The sequence below is a fragment of the Canis lupus genome, chromosome 20, assembly GCF_003254725.2.
Source record: "Canis lupus dingo isolate Sandy chromosome 20, ASM325472v2, whole genome shotgun sequence".
In the NCBI taxonomy this organism is placed as follows: domain Eukaryota; kingdom Metazoa; phylum Chordata; class Mammalia; order Carnivora; family Canidae; genus Canis; species Canis lupus.
Genome location: NC_064262.1, coordinates 46,270,119 through 46,295,249, shown reverse-complemented (window position 1 = coordinate 46,295,249; position 25,131 = coordinate 46,270,119). Strand labels below are relative to the sequence as shown.

The window sequence follows — 25,131 nt, the reverse complement described above, 5'->3', positions numbered from 1 at the left end:
GCTGCAGGCGGCACTAAACCGCTGCGCCCCCCGGCTGCCCGAATGTTTGGGTTTTAAATGCCAAGAGTGCCCCGGGTCGGGGACCCTGATGTAGGTGGTAACAGGATAAAGCTACTCCGTGTAGCAGACCACTGAAGCAGCTCCCACTAAACCACCCCGTAGCGACACCCCATGACCTGTGCCCATCCCGGGGCCTGGCTGTGATTCTTGTCGAGTTAGTAACCTCCTCCCTACCGAATGCGCGTTGTCATGATCCGTGCTGACATTTTAGCAGATCTCATCCACGGGCCACCGGCACGTGCTCACCCCATCAGTGTTAAAGTGCAGCAGCCCCGAGCCGAAGCATTTAATCTTTTTTTTTTTTTTTAATTTTTATTTATTTATGATAGTCACACAGAGAGAGAGAGAGAGGCAGAGACACAGGCAGAGGGAGAAGCAGGCTCCATGCACCGGGAGCCCGACGTGGGATTCGATCCTGGGTCTCCTGGATCGCACCCTAGGCCAAAGGCAGGCGCTAAACCGCTGTGCCACCCAGGGATCCCCGAGCTGAAGCATTTAACGAGTTCTCCCCACACTGGGCCTGCCCAAAGCCGCTGAAGGACCAGTGTAGACCCTTACCTGCTGGGCCCCCTGGGTACCCTGTACCCCATTCCAGTGCAGGGGTATTTTGAGCGTATTGATCACGTAAAGCCACTTTCCAGTTACCTCTCTCATTCTTCGTTTTAGAAAGAAGGCCAGCTGGAAAAGGCCTTCAGCCAACGCCCCCAGGCAGGGGGTCCCCCCACTGGCAGTGAGGTCTCAGAGTGCGTGACTGAGCCATCCGCCGCCTCCGCCAGGCCCGACGGTGCTCCTAGCCCGAGGCCGACGTCCCAAGAACCCATGGCGAGCACAATGAGCTCGGCTTACTCCGAAGATTTTGAAACATCCCCAGATCCAACGGCATCCGAGTCGAGGGCCCATCCTGAGGAGTCTCCCGACAGGATGCTGGACACTTCGTCAGAATTCTCCGCAAGCCTGCACACAGACCTTCCCCTGCCGACCGTCAAGCCTTGGAAAACGCAGGTCAGGGACGTTACCAGAGTTGTGGTGAGGGAGATGGCCGTGCAGACCCTCGATCCCGCCTTCACCTACCAGTGGGCAGAGGGTGAGCATGCGGGCCCCAGGAGGGAGGCGCGGGCTCTAGGTGCATGCCGCGGGCATCCTGGCAGCACGGTGGAGAGCTTCGGGTCGTCATCAGTACCCAGCTGGCGGGCCTCAGGGCCCCATTTCCTCTTCCAAGGATGAGGGGCAGCTGCCCTGGCGGTTTGCCGCTGCCCGCGGAGCTCTGAAACATCCTGAAAGGTTTCAGGATCAGTGACCCAGGAGGTGCTTCTCATGGTAGTGATCCTGTCCCCGGGGGACTTCAAGGTTGGTGCCAGTTGTGGATGTCGCTACCAGGTGACAGTGGAGTGGGTGGAGGCCAGGAATGCTCCTCAGGGTCCTGCAGTGCCCAGAATGGCCCCACCAGTGACCCAGCCCCAAACATTGGCACTGCCTAGGTGAGCCTGGGGACAGCACTGAGATCAGAGCCACCTTCTGGGACGGTGTGTCTTCAGGTGGCTTGGGAGTCCCTGCATGGGGGCTTCCAGCGTAGCTGGGTAGCCAGTCTAGCTGGTTGTCTGAACTCAGTGTGTTTGGTGGGTTCCCTCCCATGGTGTAGGGGACGTTTCTCTTCACGCCCAGGCATGACTTCCAGACATTTCTCTTATCCCCAGCTTTAGCCTTGACCCATCTGAATGGAAAGGTCCCTTTCTTTTAAACATTCTTCACTCTCTTCTCATCTAGATGGACACCCACGGTGTCACCAGAGCTTTTTCCTGGACTGTGCAAGGGGGTGGAACTCTCACCTGTGTTCATTTTGATTTGGGGGGGCTTAGCCATAGATCAGCCTGGGCTGCACCCCAGTGTAGGGCATGCCCATTCTCTCGTTTCTCGGGGAGGAAAGTCAGATGCGCCGAGTCACATCGCTGGAAGGTGTTCAAGGCTACTGGACCCGGTTCTGTGACTTAGAAACCTCTGTTTTCCTCTCCACAGCCTCCTGCTGCCCGACAGCATAGCGGTTGTCAAATGCAGACAAATATGTGCATTTCTGTCTTATTTTGGAATTTATTTATTTATTTATTTTTAAAATTTTATTTATTTATTTATTCATGAGAGAGAGAGAGAGAGGCAGAGACACAGGCAGAGGGAGAAGCAGGCTCCGTGTAGCGAGCCCGACGCGAGACTCGATCCCGGGACTCCAGGATCACGCCCTGGGCCAAAGGCAGGCGCTAAACCGCTGCGCCACCCAGGGATCCCCATTATTTTGGAATTTAAAGGGAGGTTTTGTAAAGTGCAGCTGATGCTGTTTTCCTAGACCAGGCCTGACATTGAAAGGAGAGGAAAACAGCCTAAATAAACGGGCTGATCAGAGTCCAGGGAACAGTCTGAAGCCTGCATGTGACCCTGTGGCAGGAAGGCCAAGGGTGGGGAGAGCGTGATGTTTGGGTTACCTGCCAGTGTGACTGCAGTGACTGCTTGAGCCAGCTCAACTGACTTGTACCTGGAGAATCTACCAGAAAGATGGAGGCAGGCCTGGGGAAATTGTACGGGGTAGAGGTTAACAGAGCGAGAAGGGTGGCTGTCCTGTCGGGAGGAGAAAAGATCAGACTTGTGTAGCCTGTTTCACATCCATCCGCTGATGAGCGGCGTCGCTCCGCCTCCTGCCCACTCATCCCCTCCCCTCTGTCCCTGGGACAGGGGCCGGCGTGGCGGCCATCGGGCCAGCCCTGGGAGGTGCCTACGTGGATCCTGTGCCCGTTGCCAGTCATGTCATCAGTGCGGACTCGATAGAAGGTAAGAGCCCAGCCCGGCGGGGCCTGGCGGTGAAGTGGAGGCAGCTTAGCTACAGATCCGCGCTCACCGTGGGAGGGGCAGGCCCCACGTTAGTGCTGGATTCGGGGAATCTGTTGGTGACATTGTTGCAGTCATGGGCAACTGCCATGGTTCCTGGGATCCTAGAACCTTCAGTCTGTGTTGCCAAAGGACACCCGTGTCAGATAACACAGGGAAGTTTCGGGCAGCACCCTCTGCCCCTCTGCCCCTCCACGCCAACGGGGCTGTTGCTGTGGGTTCCCCTCTGAGCCGTTGTGTCCAGAGTACATAGAGTTTTTCCTCGGCCGGTACTGAGTGGCGGCCACAGGCCTTGGCACCTTGGCGAGTGCAGGGAGTGGCGGGGTCCCAGGCGGCCCCAGCAGCCACCATCAGGAGCCCAGGCTGCATTAGGTCCCTATGGGGCCACTGGCGGCTTGAGGGACACAAACTAGAGTCCGTCCAGTACCGGTTATGTTTTTGCCCTCTTCAGTTTTTTTAAAGATGAAGCTACTAAAACAGCGGCACAACAACGGGAATGTTTCTGTCCCTGCAGACAACTCTCCCGTTTAGCTTACTGTTAGCCCAGGGAGTGGCCCGGGGTGTTTTGAGGCCTCCCAGTGGCCTTTCCAGCGCGGGCGCACAACTTCCGGTTTCCGATGAATTTTGAATTTAATTAAAACTCTTATTTTTAATTGTATTTTTACTTTTAATTACTTTAGTTTTGTGTTTCCAAACACATAACATTTACCCCCTTGGCCATTTTTAAGTGCCGGGTGAGCGGCACCGAGAAGGCGCCCGTGGTGCGGGTGCGGACACTCGTGGTGCCACTTTACGGGACTTGTTCCTGCGGGTTGGACGTTTGGTTAAGACTTTGGTTAAGACCCGTGGGCCTGCCTGGCCGCTGGCCTCCCACGTGTGCAGCTCTTGAGAGTCCCTCGCAAGCCATCGGCAGGGACAGCAGGGACAGCCGGGCGCTCTGGTCCCTCTGGTGGCCGCATGGGGGCGCTGCTGAGCACACGGGCCCAAAGCGGCTGACCTCCCCTGCCCTGGGGGTCACGGGGAGGGGGTGCGCCCCGGTGACCAGAGCCGGTGCAGCCCTGACAGCTTACAGCCCGGCCGTGTTGGCGCTCCACGACATGCTGAAGCAGCAGCTGAGCCTGACGCAGCAGTTCCTGGAGGCCAGCCGCCACCTGCACGGCTCCCTCGTGCGGTCCCTGGATCAGGACTCGTTCCACTACCACACCCTGGAGGAAACCAAGCAGGTGACTGCGGCGCACACCCCTTCCCCGGGGGAGGGCGGGAGCCTCTGTGCCTCGGAGGGGGCCTTGGGGCCACTGTACACCCAAGTCACCTGCGGTCCCCCCAAAGGAGCCCTCTTCTGTCCTCGGAGCAGAGGCAGACCCTTCCCAAGCTCTGCCCGCGGGCTTCCTCCTCAGTCAGCTGAAACGCAGAGAATGGCACACTCACTTCTTTCTCCCCAAATCTAATTTTTGTCTGATTATTATTATTTTTTAAAGATTTTATTTATTCCTTCATAGAGACACAGAGAGAGAAAGAGGCAGAGACCGGCAGAGGGAGAAGCAGGCTCCATTCAGGGAGCCTGACGCGGGACTCGATCCCCGGTCTCCAGGATCACGCCCTGGGCTGCAGGCGGCGCTAAACCGCTGAGCCACCCGGGCTGCCCTTTTTGTCTGATTATAAACAATCCGTTCTTTTCATAAAAATGTTGTTAGAGATAGGGGATTTATAAAGCCCCCCATGACGGCAGAAGTGATTGTTACCACCTTGAGGTTCTTTAGGTCTTCCCGGTGTAAAACATGAACTACATTGTATATAAAATGTACGACATTGCATGTTACTGTATATTCTAAAATATACATTACGGGACGCCTGGGTGGCTCAGCAGTTGAGCATCTGCCTTTGGCTCAGGGCGTGATCCCGGGGTGCAAGATCAAGTCCCACATCAGGCTTCCTTTCCTGCTCTTAAAAAAAATAAAGAGAACATTATACCTATTGGGTTGTAATATATGTTTTATTTTTTAAATTTTCATTTTTTAAAAGAAGATTTATTTATTCATGAGAGACACACAGAGAGAGGCAGAGACAGAAGCAGGGTCCCCCACAGGAAGCCCGATGTGGGATTTGATCCCAGGACCCTAGGATCACGCTCTGAGCCAAAGGCTGACGCTCAACCGCTAAGCACCCAGACGTCCCAAATGTTTTTAGTATGGTTTCTTTCTTTATAGAGATGGCATCATGCTAGATGAGCTGCTCTGCATGGTGCTTTCTGTCCTCGTACCTATACATACTTCAGTATATGGTTCTCAAAACAAAGGACTTTTGAAAAATATGGTCACGATACCATTATAGTACCAAAGCCCAATGGGATTAATATCCAGTTTTAGATTTTCCCTGGTCTTATGAAAGTTGTACATTTTGTTGCTTTTTCATCAGACCCAAGATCCACACACCAAGATCATCTAGGGTCTTTTTAGACTCCTGGTCAGAGCTGTGGCCCTCGGCTCTGGGCAGCGTCAGAGCCGGGGCGCCTGTGGACACCTGGGACCCACCGTGAGAGCCCGTGCCCTGCAGGTTCCCCTGCTCCTGCCCCCCCCCATGCTTCCTTGCACTTTATTTGTTCAAGGAAGCAGGTGGTTTGCTCGGCGGTTTCCCCCATTCTGGACTGTCCAAGCACCCCCGCAGCCCCTGCAGCATCCTTTTACTTCGGTTGATGGGCTACAGCTGGAGGGCTGGAGCTGCCACCTGCCTGCTCTGGGCCCACGTGCTGGGTGCTGGGTGCTGGGGTGCTGGGAGTGGCACCCAGGCTCCACGCTCTGAGGGAACCCGTAGCCCCGCCCCCAGCCACCGTCTTCCTCCCTTTCAGGCCGTCAGGGCTCGCCCCTCGCAGGCTGCCTGCCTGGAGCCCGTCTGGGTTCATTGCATTTCCACAGCACTGTCACGCCATTTTATTTTCTGTCCGCCTGTCCAGGACCAGTGGGGACAGGCGCTGCCTCTAACGCCCACGGCCTCGGTAGACCGAGGCAGCAGGGTGACATGTCTGTCCTGTGCCCCACAGTACCTCAGGCGGCATAGGCCTGCCCCGCTGTCCATGGAGGATGCCCTGGAGGAGGTGAAGAAGGAGCTGAGTACCACGAGGTGAGGCAGGATTTGTGGGTTTGAGCTAACACGCTGGCCGGGCACACCGGCTCTGACACTCACGTGTTGTTTCCCAGGTGATGGTGGCAGGAGCAGGCGGCACCCAAGACTCCCTTGAGTGGCATCCCGGGTCCAGCCTTTCAGAGCGGAGTGGTTCTCCCCCAGCCCCCACCTCCTTGGTGTGCCCGGCGCCCCGCCCGAGGGGACACATAAGCCAGTGGAAACGGAACCCCGGGTGGCGCAGTCACCAGCCACAGCAGGACATAGGACGGCTGCCTGTGGAGCCCCGCGCAGCAGCCATGGGGGCCAGGTGCTGGCTTCCTGATGAGCTGAGGCAGACGGGAGGGCGAGAAGCCCCATCTGCTCCGCGGAGCCAGCGCCAGGTGTCCACACCAGGGACAACATGTGGGACGCCGGGACACGCCTCCTCCGGACCCTGCCTGAGCACACTTCTAACTCCAACACACAGAGAAAGAGGTCTTTAAAAAAAGTTTTTATTTGAAGGCAAAACAGTAAAATCCACAAGAAATCGTTAACAGCACGTGTTTACGTTTTATCCTGAATCAGACACGTTTGAACAATTCACAGCTACAGGAAATCTAGAACAAAATCAAATATTTTATCACATCAGGTCGAAAAGTTGGAGAGGACTTTGCATCTTATTGAAAAGAATTTTTCAAAAATGTTTCTGTACAAAGAGACGGCGCCACACGAGCTGCCCACAGACGCCAGGCGCAGCCAGTCCCCACGCAGGCCCCGGCGGCGTCTGCCCTCCTGGCCTGGCCTCCCTGGGTGCTGGGCTGGCCGAGGGAGAGCCGGGGGCGCCCTCCACACCCCGGTCTGTGCGGGCCGTCCACGTGAGCGCTGGTGTCGGGTTCCTCTAAGTGAAAAACAGGCAGAGACGCTAACGGTGCGGGCTCTTGGAGGGCGTCGCTCCGTGACCTGAAGATGCCTCAGATCAGTTTCTTTAGAACCCGTGTCTGCAGGGACAGCCAACGGCTAACGTTTGGGGAAAAAAATTTCAACTCAAACAACTAAAGTAACTGAACTACGGGCTGGCAGGTCTTAGAGGAATCAGGTTGCAACTTCTCCTTGGGATCCTCTGAGATCAACATTCCCTTCTCTCAAACTAAACATCTGGAGTAAAAACGAAGGCCCTGTGTCACTCTGCCAATCAGAAAGGGTCTGTTTTTCTGTTTGTCACCAGTGCCTGGCTGAGCTGCCGGGGCGCTCGCCCAGGGCCTGTGCTCCACACGCTCCTACCGGTCTAAGCAGGAGCTCAGAGCGGCCTGCGGGGGGTGCGCAACAGCCGTGCCTTCGGGTGGCAGGGATTCTCATCCAGGGGTGGAGGTGGAGGGTCTCGTGTCTCACTTCTGTCAGGGGAAGTAAGCTCGTGGCCGTGCTGGCCGGGGGCACCTTCTGGTGGGTTCTTGCTTCTACTTTAGAGCTGGTTTGCAGGCAGGGCCCAGGGCCTCCAACGCGGTGGCACATGCTGTGGTCTTCCTTCTCTTCTGTCGCTCCCCGGAGGTGGAGACTGTGAGAACCGAGGTGTCCCTACCGTCTGTCACTGCCAAGAAGCCAGGAAGGTCCCACAGCCCGACGCGGTAGCCGAGGAGTGGCTCCTGCCCACGGAGTGCCTACTTGCACTCGTCCCTGGCCTTCATGCGGGCGATGAAGGAGTAGCTCTTGTTCCGGCGGTAGTTCTCGTATGGATCGTCCAGGGCCACGCCCACACCCTTGTACTGGTCCCACTTGTCTCGGACGTCCCCCCCCTTGATGGGGTCCTGGATCCCTTGCTCTTTCACACCGAGGCCACCAGATCCACTCCAGCCTTAGGAAGAAAGGGGGGAGGGTGGTTACAATGCACAAAAGTCAAAATCCGGCACATTTATCCATGAAGTTAAACCAGACCTCACGTGCAGAGCCAAACGACACGCACATGTGTGGCTTACAAACGTCAAACTGTTGTGGTGAGAGACAGCGCCCAGCGACAACTCTACAGGCTCGGCCTTGCCAGTTCTGGCCACGAGCTGGAACCTTCCCTGGCTCCCCAGCCCCAAAAGCCCAAAGTGGTTGATGGTTCTTCCCAGGAGCCTTACCCATTTTCACCAGCATCTGATGTCCTTTGTTTTCTTCCCCGAGCCTTGAATCAGGTATAGGAGGTGCTGAATTAGAACCCAGACCAGCCGAGGAACTAAAATTAAGACAGGTTACGTTTTTTAAAAAAAGAGTCGAGACATTTATTGGAATGAAAACGCTTAGAATATTACAGCATGTGGCGTATGTGAACATTCACCAGTGTTAGAGGGTCACACACACAGCCCGGGGCTCTAGCCTTCTTCTCGGTCATCTTCGCCAGCCAGGGAGGGGAGCTCCCCAAGGAGGCCCCAGCCCCACACCGTGCAGCCAGGGCAGGCCACGCGGAACCCCAGGACCGGTCACAGCCCAGCCGCTACGTCAGGTGTTACAACTCTACCATAAAAAGGTTAAGAGCGTGGTGTGAGATGAGGAGGTGCCACTGTCACTGTGCTAGAACTCAGGGTCCCTGAGGCACCGCCTCAGCACGGGCCACCGTGAGCACATCTTCTAGCGACAGGTTTCAACATTCACAGCAAAGCATCAGAGGGTTCCGGAGCTACCGGCGATCACTGGACAGTTAAGACAGAAATCTTACGGCGGGGTGGGACTCCTGGAGCGTGACCGACGTCTCCTTCCGGGGGAGTAGGACTTGGAGCGGGAGCGGCTTCGGGAGCGGGAGCGGCTTCGGGAGGAGCGGGAACGGCTGCGGCTCCTGAGAGAGGAAAGGACAGCCGGGTCAGCAGGTGGTGGGCATGGGTGCTGGTGGGGGGTGGGGGCCTCGGGGCACACCAGCTTACCTGGAGCGGGAACGGGAATAGGAACGGGAGCAGGAGCGTGATCGGGACCTGGAGTACGAGCCCGATGACTTGGACGACCTCGAGTTGGAGCGGGAGGAAGAGCGCCCTCGGCTTTTGGACCGGCTCCGAGACCGCGAGGGCCCACTGCAGGGAGATGCCAGGTGAGCGGCTGGCCCCGGATGTGCTGCCCACAGAGAGGCGTGCTCCCCAACGCTTTGGGCCTTGTGGGAAAACCCACCCTCCAACCTACACAGAGGCCGAGCTGACCCCCCACTGCCCTGGAGGGACGACAGGATGGCCCTGAGTGTGACTCCAAGGTGGGTCTGCCGCAGCATGTGACGGGCACAGGCCAGGACGCACTAGCTGGGAACCCAGGATGGCTGCATGCGGGCACCTCCACGCTCACCTGTTGCGCTTCTCCTGGCCCTTCCTCCGCCGTGCCCGCATTTTTGCTCGAAAGAACTCATAGAGACCATTCTGCTCCCAGCCTTCGCTGTAAGACACAGGCGTCCCCTGCGTGATTCTGCAGCCTCCTCCCGCAGGGAACTCATGCAAGTCGGCAGGAGTTGACCTGCCAGACACGCGTCCCGGCATGTGGCCCTCCCGTCCCTCACTCACTCGGAGGCTGAGCAGGGCCCAGCACGACGGGCTGCCCTTCCCCGCACGAGGAAGCAGGCTGAGGTCGGGCGGCCCACTGGGAAGCAGAGAGGCCAGGCCGCACGCCTGGTTCCTGTGCCTTTCCACACTGATGTTTCCCGAAGTAGCCCAGGTGGCTCTTCCTGCCTGTGATCTTCCTAACTGGGGACAAGGAGCTCTGACTCCTAGATGGACAGGCCTGTGACCCAGCACAGGGCAGGAGGTGGCTTTAGCCAGACTGGTGATAAGTCCGTGGGAGGGGGGTTAGGAGAGGGGCTGCCTGCACCCAGCTGCCAGCCGCTCCTGAAACACCCCACCCCTGAGATGACAACTTACACTAAACAGCTCAACGAGAGGCCCTGTGGGGAGGGCCACTGTAAGTGTGACACACGTTACCCATGGCCAGTAGAGAGAGGGACCCTGACTCGGCCTAGCGTTTCACAGGACACCCCATTTCCTCACCGGGGCCTCACACCACCCTGGGTAGAAGGCATGGTCATTTAAGAGTCTCATGAAGCAATCTCAGGGGAAGTCAGGTTAAGAGACGGGACAGAGGCCTCCCCATCCCCCCACCGCCGGTCCCTCCAAGTGTCATACCTGTTCCTGGGCCTGTCATGGGACGGGGGGCTGTAAAAGGCCTCTACAGCGGCCAGCAACCTCTCACTGGGCGGCATGGGGGGCGGGAGGCGGATGTCTTTCGGGTCCAGAGGCTTGTACTCATGGTCTTCCAGCTGCAGTGGAGAACTGTTGTCATGCACGCCCTGCCAGAGGCCCCCTCAGGCCCACCCGGGGTGCTACAATGACAGGGGGAGCAGGTCGGGGGACACAGGGCCCTGGTGCGGTGTCAGGGTTACCCTGGGCATCAGAGCTCCTCCTCCCGATTCCTGGGGGACCCATTAGGGCTGCAGCCACACCAATGATCCGATTCCTAAGTAAGGTGGTGGAGGACTTCTCTGGGGCCAGTGAGGGCCTGAAGCTTTCTCTCCAGAAAACACATGTTCTCCAAGTAGGACTGATGGAAAGACCCCTGGGTTCATTCAGACGCGATGTGGATCCCAGATGCCACCGCCTGCAGACTTCTGCCCTGTGCTCCCGAGTCCTACTCCCTACCCTGGGGCCCCTCCGGGGTCAGAACAGCCTCAGCCCCACCCAAAGAACCCCTCGCTGCTTGCAGCCCAAGGAGTATGGCCCTTCTCAACTTCTGGTCTGACGGGGCCTCAGAGGGATGGGAAGCGACTCCTCCGTCAGCAAGTCTCTCAAGCTAGAGCTGCTCCCGACGACGCAGCCTCGCTCCCCTGGTCTCCAGCACTGCCCTCCCCATGCTCCCTGCGGGCCTTCCTCAGAGGCCGCCCCTTCTGAGAAATCCCTTCCCAGTTAGCTGCTGGACAAGGTGGCTGCCCAGGGCCAGGATCGAGGGAACCCACACTTCACACCCAGCCTGGCACGGCTCACTCCGGGTGGCCACAGAATGTCCAACACCAGGGGGGACACGCGGAAGGAGCAGAGGGGACCACGGGCCTCAGGAATTCAAGTGGAGGGAGAGGCACTGGCCAGGGCATGTTTGCAATGACTAGTCAGTCACGTTCACGGGGCAGAGGAAGGAGCATCTCATGTGGAGGCCCCGGAAGCGGCACACTAGGAGGCTGGGTGCTCGCCATGGCGATGTTACCTTCACAAGCGGAGCCATCAGCCCGGCAGGCAGATCGAAGTAGGGCACGTTGGGGACCAGGCTGGGGTCATCATGGTTGATGTGGGGAGGGCCCTGTCGCCGCATGTGGGGGGGCTGCCCGTTGAAGCCATGAGGAGGAGGGCCGAAGTCGGGGTGCTGGGGCCCACCCCAGGGTGGGTGCTCGTTGATCCCAGGATGAGGCATGCGGTGGCCAGGGTGGTGGTGAGGGGGTCCCATCTCTGTAAAACAGAAAGTCCTCTCAGGCCTACTGGAGAGCTGTGAGCTGGGTGCTGCCGATGGCACAGTCGGGATCTGCAAGGGGACCCGAGCCTGCGGAGAGGCTTCAGTGAGTGCCAGAGACACCAACACCTGCTTCTGGGCAGCCCTGCCTGGCACCTCCTCTCCAGCTGCTTCCCGCTGCCCAGGGTGATGGCACTAGATGGCAAAGAGCCAGGTTCGGGGCGGGGGGGGGGGGGGACCTGTCCTGCACCCACAAGGGAAATCATAAAACATTAAAGCAGCATTATGGGCCGAATGGACAGGACTATATTTGGAGACAGGGCACTGGACAAGGTGACTGGCTTGAAGGGAGACCCCGAAAGCAGGCCCCACCCCAACCCCACTGGCGTCCTGGTAAGGAGCACAGGACACAGGTATGCACAGGGGGAGGATGGCGTGAAGATGGAGAGAAGGCCCCCCCACACCCCCCTGACATCCAGCCCCTCGAGCTGGGAGGAAGCAGCCCTACCAGGGAAGCCACCCCCAGGAAATGTGTACTGACGGTAAATGTGCTTGGTGGTCTTGGCTGGATTTATAGTAATGAATTTTAAAGTAAATGGATTTTAAAGTAAAAAGATGGATTTTAAAGTAAAAATAGAAGCAGCAGCAGAGTAGAAATAAGTTGCTTTTTTTTTTTAGAAGAAAAAAAAGTTAAATCTAGAGATTCTTTGAAACAAGACAATAAAAGAGAAAAACTGGTGAAAAAAGTGAAGACAAGGAAGTGGGGAGGGCCCACAGGCGCCATGGGTCCTGCACACCCTGCCCTGGCCGGCCCCGTCTGCTGCGGGGCTCAGGAGTGACCCTCCTTCCATCAGGCTCTCGTCCCTCCTCCTCTGCAGCCAGACAGACACAGTGCCCAACTCGCAGGGTCCATAGGAAGCGGCAACAGGACTTCACTCTAGGCCAGGCTGGCGTGGGCTACATGCTGGGACCAGGGCCGCCAGTCTGTCTCCCCACTTTCCCAAGGGCTGAGACTGGGCTTCCACACCATCCCGTGACCCTTTCTGCTTGTCACCTCGACTCTGGGGACCTGCCAGGTCCCGCGGCAATGACGTCAAGCAGCACCATCAGCCCACTAGGAGGGTAGCCCGTCAGGTGCCCCCCTGCAAGCAGCTGCTGTGACCATCTCAGGGCAGGAGAGGGAAGTGTTTTGGGATGAGGGCAGGCCCCGCAGAGGGCGCCCTGGCACTCACCGGCAGGGAAGTCCCCCTGGGGATAGTCGAAGCGGTGAGGATAGGGTGGCCGCTCGAAGGGGTGCCGCGGAGGGAAGTCATCCTGCATGAAGCGGGGCGGGAAGCGGTTGAAGTTGTGGGGGTGCGGCGGCTGGTTGAACTGCGGGTGCTGCTGGTGGGGCGGGAAGGGCCCTCGGAAGTGTGGCGGCCGCTGCATGCGGAAGGGGGGCTCGCGCTGGCCTCCACCCCACGGCGGCTGCTCGTGCTGGCTGTTCCAGGGGCCCTCGAACTGGCTGTTCCAGTTGGGGTCTGGCTGGCTGTTCCAGGGTGCGTCGCGCTGGCCGTTCCAGCCAGGGTCCCCACGCTGCTCGCCCCACATGCCCTCGTGGCTGTTGTTCCAGGGTGGGCAGTGGGGCGGCCCACCCTGATGGTGTGGGTAGGGGGGCTGCTCGGGAGGCTGTAAGGCAAAGAGCAGACATGACCTCCTCTGGCCAGCACCAGCCACACATCCGCAGAGTTAGTCTCCAACCATGGAGGCGACCTGGCCCTGACCCGGTGCAGCGGAGGCTACCCCTGGGCTCAGATGCTCCGACAGGGCACTTGCCTCTCAGCTGAATTTCCTGTGCCCACATTGAGGCTGGGCAGGCCCCAAGTGCCGGAGATCTGTGCGCTCCCAGCACGGCTGCCGGACACAGAAGCTGGCAGATGGGGCAGAGGTGTATCCCCCAGAGCCTGCAGAGTGCAGGGAGGGTTTAGGCCCCAGGGACACACGGCAGAAGCCTGCTCTGACGACTGCCCCCTCCCTGTCACTTCCCCTCTGCCCTACATGGTCTTCTGGGTACCTCCCATACTACCGGCCCTCAAATCCTGTCTCGGGTCTGCTCTCAAGGGCCCAAACCAGGAAATGTCTACCAAAAAATAAATAATAATTTTTTTAAGAAATGTGGGAGTTACTTCAAAATGTGTAAGATAGCAAATGGGCAGGCCAGGCCAAGTGTACCTTTGCCCCTGGGCAGACCCTCAGGGAGGTGACCCTTATCGTCAGGAGCCCATCCCACTAGTCCCCAGAAAGGAGAATGATCCTGGAGATACCAAGGGCCCATTTCCACACCTACACAACAGGGATGAGTATGAGTAAACCCATACCCCACAGATGATAGCCATAAAATGCTCAACAGTACATGGCTCAAAATTAGCAGAGGAGGGAGCTATCTTCACAGGAATGCCCAGTCTTTTGTGAAATTAAATCTCTTCTCCTGAAGCTGAGGTTGGTGGGGGAGGTGACTCAAAGCCACAAGCCCCACTTGTCGGTCTGGAGCTGCCTCCCTCCCACCCTCTCCACAGTCACCTGGCAGCGCTGCAGCCACTAGGCCCCATCAAGGGAAAGGTGGATGTCCAGGAATGGCCCGGGCTCTGCCCAAAGGCTCCGTCAGATTAGATCCAGTGGCCAGAGGCAAGTGGATGTTTCCAAGGTTCCCCAGTCATGCTAAGCTGAGTCAGATGACCCTTGCCCTGGTCTAGAAGTTTCTGACCCCAAAGAACCAGAGGGAGTGACCAGCATCTCTGCCCCAGAAAGCACTGCCAGCCTTACATGTCTGACCTTCCCTTTCTTTATGCAAGCACGATGTTCTTTCCAGGGTGACAAAATGTTGGCACCATGCTAGCTAACCAATGTTTAACCAGTTAAAAAAGGGGAGGAAAATCCCTCATCTCCTGTACTTGACCACGTGACTCTCACAGACAGTGACCTATATTCCTAAGAGGCCTGGATGGCCAGCAGCAGGGATGGGCATGAAGTCCTGACTGGAGACTGCCCCCACCCCTCCACCCTCAGGAAGATGAGGCAGGTTGGTCCCCACCACCTGCCCACCCCAGGCCCCGCTGCAAAAATCTGCTTCCCCAGCGAGCCACCACCAGCCTGCTGACCCACACAGGAGACGGCCCACCCAAGTTTGGGAAAATACCTGCTGTTGGCCCCAAGGAGCAACAGGATGAGGCTGGTCAAACCATGGGGGCTTGTTAGGTGGGATTTGATCGTGGGGCCCAGGGCCCCGGGGGCCAGGCGGCAGCAGGATCCTGGACTCCTCCTGAGGCATCATACTCAGAGGAGCCGGGCATTTGGATGGGAGGCTTGCTGTCATCTAGTGCCAGACAGGAAGGTGGTCAGTGAAGCAAATGTCCATGGACGCTGAGTGAAACGATGTTTAGCAACAGCAGGAAACCACCCAGACTGGGCCTTTACTTCTCGGGAAACCCTTGCTGTGTGAGCCTGCCTGAAACTGATGGCCCCCAGGAAGCAAGTGACAGCAGGGAGGCTGACCTGACACGGGGCACACTCCCTCCTTTGAAACCTTTACGATAAATATCTTACCTTACCCTGCTGTACCTGTTCTAGTTCACTCAAAATCACTTACAGAATTGTACTTAAAAACCCTTTCTGCATTTACTTGAAAGATGGTTTCTTCACCGCCTCATCTGTTGTTTCATGCAACTTCTAAGTGCTAAACCACCCTTACACATTCCTGGGGCAAATCCTATCTTATCATGGTGTTTTTTTTTTGTTGTTCTTGTTTTAAAACACCTTGCTGGATTTCAGGTGTGGCATATTTCTGCATCTTTGTTCATAAGTGACACTGCCTGATATCCATGAAACTTTCTCTTTGTCCATCTGGTGTAAAAGTTACCCTGGTCTTGAAAAATGATTTGGGCAGCTTTCCTCTCTGTCTTCTCTGGGATAGTCTGTACAGCAATCACCCAAGCTTTAAGGGTTTGGTTGCATCTACCTGTGAAATCCCTGGGCCTGGTGTTTGCAAACAGGTCAGAATCCGGCCTTAGGATCTGGTCCACAGAACCAGAGCCCTTCTCTGGGGAACGAAGCTGCCTTCTTAGACCACCCCACCCCACGGAAGGGGTGCCGAAGGAGTCCCCATACCAGGCTGGGTGGTTGGTGGGATGGCAGGGGTAGGCGTGGGGGCCGGAGGCGGGGCGGGCGGCGGCGGGGTGGCCTTGACCTCAGCCTCCATTTGTGGCATTTGAATTTGTTGTTGCTGCTGCTGCTGTTGTTGCTGCTGCTGGGCCAGGCTGTTGACAAACTCCTCGTGCTGCGTCTTAAGGGTCTGGATCTGCTGCTGGAAGGCCAGCTGCACTGGCTGGACCACCGAGGAATACTCGTTGATGAGCGTAGCCTGGCAGAGAGAGGGGGGAGCAGCTGGCACTCAGGATGGAAGCCTGGGGATCACTTCAGGGCCCATCCCTTCTGGCAGAACCCAGGGACAGGGCCAGGAAAGCCCCGGGAATTCAGGACAGGGCCTCAGGTGCTGAGGCGCAAGAGCCCGGAGCAGGTGGCCACGTGACTGTCATGTAAAACAATTAACATGGTCTTGTCAAGCACAGAGTGTATAAATCTTGCCAAAACGAGTGACCAGAGCGCTGGCTGCAGTGAGGTGTGTGATTCCCTAACAACAGGAAGGAGCCATGCCCTGTCCTATCACACGACTATCAGAGATACGACTCAGACAAATGGTCTAAGCCGCAGGCACGGGCCATGGTGCTCACTTGCTACGGGGTTCTAAGCAAGTCATAACCTCCCTGAGCCTCCGTTTCCTCCTCTGTAAAACAATAACAGGACCTCCCTTCAAGGATTTGTGGGGACAACCCAGTGAAACACCACATAAAGTGACTAGCGTGGCTGAGTAAACACGAGCTGCGGCCACCAGCTTCGGGAGGGACGGGAACAGCTAACGCCGCTGCGATAGGGTGTGATAAGCCTGCTCTAACAATGAAAAAGATAAAAAAATTCACAACTGGACATGCACGTTCCTCATATGCCTTTGTGGGAGTATGAAAGCTTCCCCCCTGTGCGGGTAGCCTCCAGGCCGTCGCAGAGGAAATGGACAGCACAGCTTCTGAAATTCAACCTCCTCTTTTCCAAAACCACAGCTTCCGGCCTGAGAAGAGGGGGTGTGAGCTCTGCCTTTATTCCAGCAGCTGTAGACGGGGCAGCCAGGCTGGTGTCACAGCAGAAGTGACCAAGGAGACCTGGCTGGCCCTCCCTCTCTGCCCTGCGCCACCATCATCTGAGCAGATGCCTCCCCAGAGAGAAGACAAACCCACACAGAGGACGTGACTAATGCACAATGTGGCCATGACAGCCTAGGTGACGTCCAGGCTGCTTTATGCTTCCATCATGCAGAAGCAAGCCCAAAGGACCAGGGCCGACAGGCCAAAGCCACTGCCATGAGCAGGGCCTGAATAGGGCCACCCGACCACAAGAGCACCAGGAAAATAGTCAGGCGGGCTCACCTGGAAGGGGCTCGCTGGTCACTGTGGAGAGAGCAGGAGCCCCGCCCACAGGCTGCTGCTCAGACCCTAGCCTCCCGCTCTCACCATCATTCCAGAGACACGTGTGGGAGTCCCGTGTGCAAAATGCTACCTGGCCTCCGAAATCACCACCCCACCGGCAGGTGCCACCCCAGGCAGGGGCTGTTGGCCACCTGACTTCTGGGAACGTGCTGGAATGCAACTGCCCCACTCTCTGGGGATAGCCCCCCACCTTCTCGGTGCTGTGTGGGTGGGGAAGGTATTCACCTGGTACTGGCCGAGCCCCAGGGCTGGGCTCTGCAGCTGCTGGATGATGGAGTCGTCGAAGTAGCCGTTTTTCTCCCAGAGCTGCAGGAGCTGGGTGCGGAGGAAGGAGAGGCCGTGTCAGAAGGAAAACCAGCAATCCCCACCCCCACTCTGCCCTCCGTCTCTCCTGGCTGCCCCATGTACCCGTGCGATCTTTTGCTGCTTGTCCTCCTCCACGGCCAAGAAGCTGGTGCAATAGATGGGCACCACGACTTTCTGCAGGGCGGCCAGCAGCTCCCTGGCCTGCTTGCGCTGGCTGTGAGGGAGAGACCTTCCGCGCGTCAGGGCCCTGGGGCGGGACCCGGCCACGCGCCCGTTACCATTGCGGCTCCAGCCACAGCACCCTCTGCCTTCTCGGGACACGGGCCCCCAACCCGGCTGGGACGAGGGCTGGGCTCCCCACAAGACCTGTGCTGGCGCCTGGGCCCGAGTGACAGGTAGATAGCAAGTGGGAGAAGGGAAAGAACAGCCTGGGGACCTTCAGAGAAAGGGCTGTCACCCTGGTCTTCTGATCCGTAAAATAACCCTTCCCTCCCGGGGTGGCACAAGGACGCACAGACCCAAGGCCTGAGGAGCCCCAGCTGTCCATGTGGCCTCACTCAGCCCTGTCACCCTCCTATGCACAATGAAACCACAGCTCAATCCCCGCCTTTCAGGAGGTGGGGGAGTGTGTGGGGCAAGCCAGGCGTCTAGGGACGTGAGGCAGCCTGCCCTCACATCCTCCCGGGGTGGCTGTGTGTGTAAGGGGGTGCAGAGGCCGTGGCCCCCATGGCCGTGCGTAAGGCGGCAGAGCCCGACAGCACATGTGCTGCCTCTGACAGGAGGGAGGCAAAAGGTGAGTAGCCTGAAGCCCTCCCAGCACCAAGTCCACCAGAGGGTGCTCAGAGACAGCAGTGAGTGCAAGGCTGGGAACCAGGACGGGGAGAGGAGGGGCCGAGCACAGGGTGAGCGGCACTGGGCTTCTGCATAGAGCCGAGCAAGAGGAGTGTGGCTGGACAAATGCCAGAAACGGGGCCGGGTCTCTGCAGAGCTGCCCTGGTCAGCAGAGTGGCTGGTGGCAGCAGGAGAGCAGAAAAGGTTCTGAGCAGCTGCCTATTCCCAACAGCAGAAAAATAAGGGAGGGGCAGGGTGAGGAGCAGCCAAGTGGCAAGGGAGCCACCTATGTGGCACAGGGAAACAGAGAGCAGAGGGTGAGGACCCAGGCTGCACGTGTGCGTAGCAGGAGATGGGGCAAGATGGAGAAAGGGGCAGGGAAAAGGCAGAGTCACTTTCTGCTGCTCTCAGGGGAGCCATCCCCTTCAGGCAGGCCAAGCTCAAAGCCAAACTTGGCAGCCAGTCTAGATAGCTAAGCACTAGCTTCGCCAGCGACATGTGCTTCTGCCGGCCCCCTGCTGGACCTGTTCTGGCCCAGGTGCGTGGTTTTTTTTTAAATGAACCTTTATCATAAGGAACCTAAGAGGCTATGTGGAAACACACACTGGTCTGGCCTCAGGAAGGCTGGTCTCAGCAGGGTGGAACAGAGGGGAGAAAGGGAGCCCACGGGGGAGCAGGGAGGGCCCGAAGCAGTCGGGTGACTGGGCTGTGTCTGCGTGTAGGTCATAAAGAGAAGCCGGCAGACGATACAGACAGGCGCAGAGACACCCAGAAGCTGGCGGCCCCAAGGAGGAGGAGTGAAGGGATGGACGGAGGCCCGGGTCAGGGTCCAGGGAAGGGGCCAAGATGCGGGGTGGGGGTGGGGGGGGCATGTCCTCCCAAAGGAGGGCTCATGGCTCAGACCAACCCTCCTCTGTGGTCCTGGACAAGTGAACCCCACATCCCAGGACAGGCCAGGCCAAGCTACTGAGTGCAGAAGAGCAGCCCAGCAGAGGGCGAGGAGTGAGAGGAGAGGCAGAGCCTGGCGGGGCCCTCACCAGTGGTGCAGGACATCGTTGATCAGGTAGATGAGGTGCAGCCGCAGCTCAAAGTGCGCCCCGTCGGCTGTGATGCGGTTCCGGAGGTGGCCCGCCATCAGCTCACAGTGAGGGGGGGACTTGGCATTGCTAAACATCCAGTTCTTCCCAGCCTGAAACAGCCAGGCTGATGGTGAGCAGGGACTGGCTCCCTGGGGCCACAGTGTGTGCAGGACCCGGGAGGCTGAGGGCACACCCCAAGGGTGTGGCGTCCCAGGGGCCAGCGGCACACCGAGGCTGCCTGCCTGCCTGCCTGTCAGCTCCCGCTCAGCCGGGAGCACACCTTGCCCACGTGCTGTCCTGCCCACGGTGGTCAAGAGGGAAGGGGAGGGACAGACGGGGCTTCCCTAGAGCAGTCCCAGCCTAGGCAGGCTGCAGCGGGCGCCCCCCTCATCAGGAGCACCAGGTCCTGGGAGCACCTCCCCCTGCCCCCACCTGCCCTCACCGAGATGGCATCTTTGGTACACGTGTCGATGATGGGTTGCAGCAGGTTGTCAAACTCATTCATGTCCAACTGGGTCTCCTCCAGGAGCTTCTGCATCTGCTGCTCCACAGCATGGGCCACAGCTGCGGTCACCTGTTCCTGGGAGGCCGAGCGGGAGGGAGACTGCGTGAGGGAAGAGACCTCAGCCTAGGACTAGCCTGTCTGGTCGTTCACCAGGAGATCATACCCAAAGCCTCAGCCAGGCATCTGGGACAGTCATAGTCACGGCTGTGATCACAGCAGGCAGTGGAGGTAGAGGATAATAAAGCAAGATAGGACGGAGCAGGAGACGACGACTGCCCCAAGGCGACAGATGGAAAAAATGAACACCCAGAGGAACGAGAAACCTCAGCAAGTCAGTTCAATGAAAACAGAATAAAAACAGAATGATGGGTGCGGCCAGACGACAGCACAGAGAGGACGTGCAAACCGTCGCCAGTCTAGGGAAAGGAGAACAAGTGCACAAGCAGTCAGGGAAACAGGAATTAAAATGGGATGCAGGGCCTCGCACTCTTGATCTGCACAATGGAAAGCGACTGAGGCCCAGAGCTGCTGCAGGCTTGGGCCGTCAGCTCAGGGCTGGCCGAGCCGGGCCACCCAGTTCCTGACCATCTATCTCTGTGCGGAAACTGAGGAGCATTCTAGAGCTTTTGTTTTCAGCAAAATGACAGTAATTTTACATCTTTTATCTAGTAATAAAAACGGGGTTGGTGTTTTAGAGGTCTTTGTTTTAATTTGCCTTGTTTTTCTGACAATTCGTCCTGTTGTACTCAACCAAAAAATCAGACAATGACAAATCAGGAGAAAAAGGTTCCTTTCCCATGACAGCCTGGGGCAACCTAGCTAGTAGGACCTGGAGCCAGTGGCACCAGAGGCTACCTGGCATTCACTGTTCCACAGTTTTTAACGTGCAGCCCGACCTGTGGGCATCCATCCCAGCACAAAGGGAGACCGTGGGTCGAAGAGCTTGTGGGATGATTTCACCAAACAAGAAGCAACCTGTGGACCATCAGGGGTCGAGCTGAACACATCCCAGGTGGTGGCAGCCCTGCCCTCAGTGCTGACATGTAGTGATGCAGAGGGAAGGTGGGGAAGAAGGGAGAGGAGGAGGAGCAGGTGCCACACCTGTCTGAGGGCTAACAGGTGCTGCTCCTGCTGCTGCAGGTTCCACTGGCTCTGCTGGATGAGCTCGTCCATGGATGGGGCTCCCTGGGCCGGTGGGATCGGTGCTGCAGGGGCCAGCGGGGGCTGTGGCAGGGGCGGCAGGGCTGCGGCCGGCTCCAGCTCTGGGGCCTGCTGCTTGCAGATAACTGGTGGGAGAGAAGGAAAGGTGGCCCCTGTGAAGAGGTGGCCACGGCTCAGGGTCCCCTCAGCTGCCTCTTGGGCAGCTCCAAGCCAGAGACCGCCCCTCCCTATACTTGTCACCCAGAAGAGGACTCCTGTGCTAGACTGCAGCCCCCTCACTCTGCACTTGGGCCCTCCTGACCTGCCTGCCAGGCCCACCCTGCTCTCCACTCACAGGACCTCAGCCCTGGACCCTTTGCTGCATGACGTCACCTTGCCCCTCTTCCAGCCGACCATCTGGCCTTGCCCAATGGCCTTTAAGTGGAGACCCAGCCCCTTCCCGTCTGCCCCTCCCCCAGGCCTGAGCCTATACTGAACCCAGACCATGGCTGCTGGCGGACAAAGAGCCCTCCCCAGGGGTATGTCCGTTCATCCATGTCCCCCACCCACCGCCTCCTTATCCATCTTTAAAATCTCTCCCTTTGTTCCATGCCCCTCTGGCAACCGTTTTATACCTGAGACTCATCTTCAATTCTTCAGCTTCTATTTACCTTGCCCCATGGCAGTCTAGCCCTGCACTTCCCCCCTTCCCCTTCTTCCACCCCGGGTTGCTGTGGACATCCTTCCCTAGCCCTGCAAGCCCTGTCTCTAATACTTGTCTCACTTGGCTTGTGTGGCCGCCCCCAGGCCCCTCGGTGTTTCTCTGCCAGACCCCTGAATGCAGGGATGCCTGGTTATGCCCTCTCCTCTGGGCCAGCCCACAGAGCAGCAGGACATAGGGACTGCAAGCAACCACTCCTACCTCTACAATCGCCATCATGGATTCCTCCTGCTATAGATCTGATTACGGACCAAACAGCCCATTGGCTTTCAAAGACACCTCAAACAGGCCCATGTGTCCTCCTGCCACATGCTCTACCTCCCCACGGGCCCTCCCAGCCCCCAAGGTTGGCAAGGTTATGCCCACACCTGAAGCCCAGGAGGTCTGAGCACTTCTTTCTCCCTTGCACCTTGCATTAACAAGTCACCTCGTGTAGTCAAGTCAGGTTCCAGCCTGTGTCCCTGCCGTCACTTCTGTGACTCTGCTGTCACCTGCATCACCCTTGGAACTGATCTCCCTGTTTCTGGTCCTGCCCCCTGTACTTCTCAACAGCACAGCCTGTGTGATCTGAGGGCCAGCCCTGGGTGAAACCCGGACCAGAAAAGATAGAAGAAATGCCAAGGGATCATTCTGTCACACTTATAGCAACTCGACGTTTCACAGATCACACGTTATTGTATTTTGCAAAAGTGTACTATTGCAAAATAGTACACTTGTACTCAATAGCCTTGTACTCCCAAGGCTTGCAGGGAAAAAAAGCATCTCAACTCATGGTCACATGAGCTGAAGCACTGACCTCCTCTGCCCGGTTATGCCACCCTCATCAATATCCAACTGGTGCCCCAGTTCACGAATTCTACCCCTTAAATCCCACCTGTCCCCATGCCCACTCCCTCTGACTCAACCGCTGAGTTCCACAATCAGTTGGAAGTTTTAAAAAATGAAAAAAGCTAGTCCTTCACCAGTTTGTGAAGTGCCATTCTAGAACAGTGTTGAAGGTCAGTCTTCTCAAACTACCAAGGTGAAGGGCCAGGTACACAGCAGTTAAGCCTGCTCTACAACAGTCCTGAAATCCTCCAAGACCTCCCCAGAAGCTTCCAGGAAAATTCCTAAGTCCTTGGCCAGCCAGCCCTCCCTCCTCTGCACCCTGGCCTCTGTCCACTCCAACCGTCCCTCTTTCTCTAGACTTAAAACACTCTGAGCTATTGCCCCTTCCACTCCCAGCCACTCCCAAGGCTCCTTCCCCTACCTGAACACTTTCCTCTCCTGTGTTTCCATGAGGCTGACACATTCTTTAACCTTAGCTGAGACATTGTTACCTGCAGAAGGTATTACCTGAGCCCCCATCTTCTCCTGTTAAAAGCACCCCATCCTTCCCCCCATTATAGTACCAAGTGGCTCCTGATTTCTGACCTTCCAGAGAGGGAACGGGCTCCCCTTGCAGGGAAAAAAAGCATCTCAACTCATGGTCACATGAGCTGAAGCACTGACCTCTTCTGCCCGGTTATGCCACCCTCATCAATATCCAACTGGTGCCCCAGTTCACGAATTCTACCCCTTAAATCCCACCTGCCCCCATGCCCACTCCCTCTGACTCAACCGCTGATCTAACTTAGATTTTACCATCAACTGCCTTGTTCGTTCACCTGCAGACCTCCCTGGTCCCAGGCTCCACTAATGCTCCCTCCAGCCTGTCCTCTACATGGGCCACACAAACCCGACTCACTCTCCCTTCTTTCAAACTCTTCTGAGTTTCCACTGCCTACAGGAGCACTTTTCAAAACGATGTGCTGGGGCTAAGGAATGGTTGCTCCAAAAAACACTTAAGTGCATACAACAATTTGCCTACAATTTTAGGCAAATTTCCCCCATCCCCATCTCAAACTTAACTGGGCACCAGATGAACCCCTAGACTGAGGGAGAAAATCTGAACTTCACTCCTGGCATTTACCACTCCAGATCAAACCCTTCCCTCCTCTACACACGTTCCATGCTCCAGCCATGCTGGGCCTCTCATGATTTCTCTTAATGCTCCCTAAACACACTGTATTTATTCAAGCCACCACACCTTGCTGTTTCTCACAAACTTTTTATTGAACATCTAAGTACCACGTAGCATGGAACAACAATGACCCAAACAAGGTCTGGCTGACCTCAGGGAGCTTGTAGTCTAGGAAACAATTCACCTGTCAATGCCCATCTACTTGGCAGCCCCCTACTCCTTCAAACAATATACCTAGAAATGCGGTATGGAACAAGACAGATGTGGGCTCTGCCCTAAGGGACGTTACCACCTGGTGCCTATTCATCATTCAAAGGCCAGCTGTGATCCCTAAACCCACCTTAAACTCCTTATGGGCAGGGCTGGAATCCTGATACCAGCTCAGTGAACAATGATATAAAGAACGGCCAAAAACTAAACCAAAGAGCAAGTCTTTTGGATCTGGACTGCAAACACCCGAAATGCACAATAATCTCGCTAGACCCACAGACAGCTCGAAGAGAGTGCTGGACAATGCATGCTAAGAAGGTCCCGGTCCAGCTTCTATCACTTCCACCCTAGAAATCATTGAAACAGCTGCTCTACCTTTGCTAACCTAAGCCATCCCATCTGCAAAAACAATAGGGAAATCCCTGATGCGGAGCCCAGGAGGAGGATCGATAACCTCGCTCCGTATTACACTCGGACCCAGCAGCCGCTCGGTGCAAGGCCCTGGGAACAGCGGAAGGGATCATGAAGGCCCAGCTGCCCCATTTTCAAAGTCCGAGCATGCGGCCCAAAAGGCGGTTTGTGGCAGAGCCCGAACTGGAGTCAGAGAAAGGAATCGCTCCAAGGGGCGGCCTGAGAGCTGGAGAGAACTCACGCTGCTGCTGCTCCAGCGCCAGCTTGCACTTGTAGTAACTGTAGAACTCGCCTCCGAACAGAAACGAGAATTTCGGGTTGTCCTTCTGCTTCTCCATCGTCATCTTCTCAAACTCGGGCCCGTTGCGAGCCACGAACTGGGCCAGTTTGTCGATGACATTTCGAAGCTCCTGGTCTGGAAGACGGAGAAAAGGCCACGCGGGGCGTCAGCGAGGACCGCCCAAATCCGGGGGCCCTGGCGTCCCAGCCCCCGTCCGCCGGGCCGGGGTCCCTAGGGCTGGGCTCCGGAGGGGCCGCCCTTGTACGGGTCCCGATAGGGGCCACACGCGCGCCGGGGATGCGGGGACCCGCGGGAGAGGCCGCAGGCGAGCCCGGGAGGCCGAGCCCCGCCCCCTCCTAGGCCCGGAAACCCCGGAAGGCCGGGCGGGCCAAGAAGGGGTTCCAAGGAGAGAGAAACGGTCCCCGAGCCCAGGCTGGGCCTCACCGTCGGGCGGCAGCGGCATCTCCATGGCTCCGGCCGCAGGGAACGTCCTCCGGCGCCTCACGATCGCCCACCAGCCCCGTCTGCGGAAGCCGGCCGGAAGTGGCGCGAGGGAGCCGTTTACGGCTGGTCTCGCAGGCTGCTTCCGCCCTTCACTTACGGC

General features: G+C 57.5%; 2 protein-coding genes across 2 annotated transcripts in view; one reads left to right on the top strand and one right to left on the bottom strand.

Moving 5' to 3' along the window:
- C20H19orf44 (chromosome 20 C19orf44 homolog) overlaps positions 1-7,213 on the top strand; it is a 19,166-nt gene extending 11,953 nt beyond the window's left edge. The window contains 5 exon segments of the mRNA XM_035703398.2: positions 727-1,144; positions 2,779-2,874; positions 3,988-4,154; positions 5,969-6,048; positions 6,126-7,213. Of these exon segments, the coding sequence (XP_035559291.2) occupies positions 727-1,144; positions 2,779-2,874; positions 3,988-4,154; positions 5,969-6,048; positions 6,126-6,129 (765 nt within the window). The 3' untranslated portion in view covers positions 6,130-7,213.
- LOC112666684 (calcium homeostasis endoplasmic reticulum protein) lies at positions 6,527-25,131 on the bottom strand. The gene is given in 18 exon segments (XM_025457907.3): positions 6,527-7,879; positions 8,148-8,242; positions 8,723-8,839; positions 8,925-9,068; positions 9,331-9,417; positions 10,158-10,291; positions 11,230-11,468; positions 12,702-13,137; positions 14,645-14,740; positions 14,742-14,821; positions 15,613-15,865; positions 17,268-17,357; positions 17,451-17,562; positions 19,217-19,368; positions 19,701-19,838; positions 20,865-21,049; positions 24,489-24,662; positions 24,972-25,131. Coding segments are annotated over 18 exon segments (2,751 nt in total). The 5' UTR covers positions 24,997-25,131; the 3' UTR covers positions 6,527-7,685.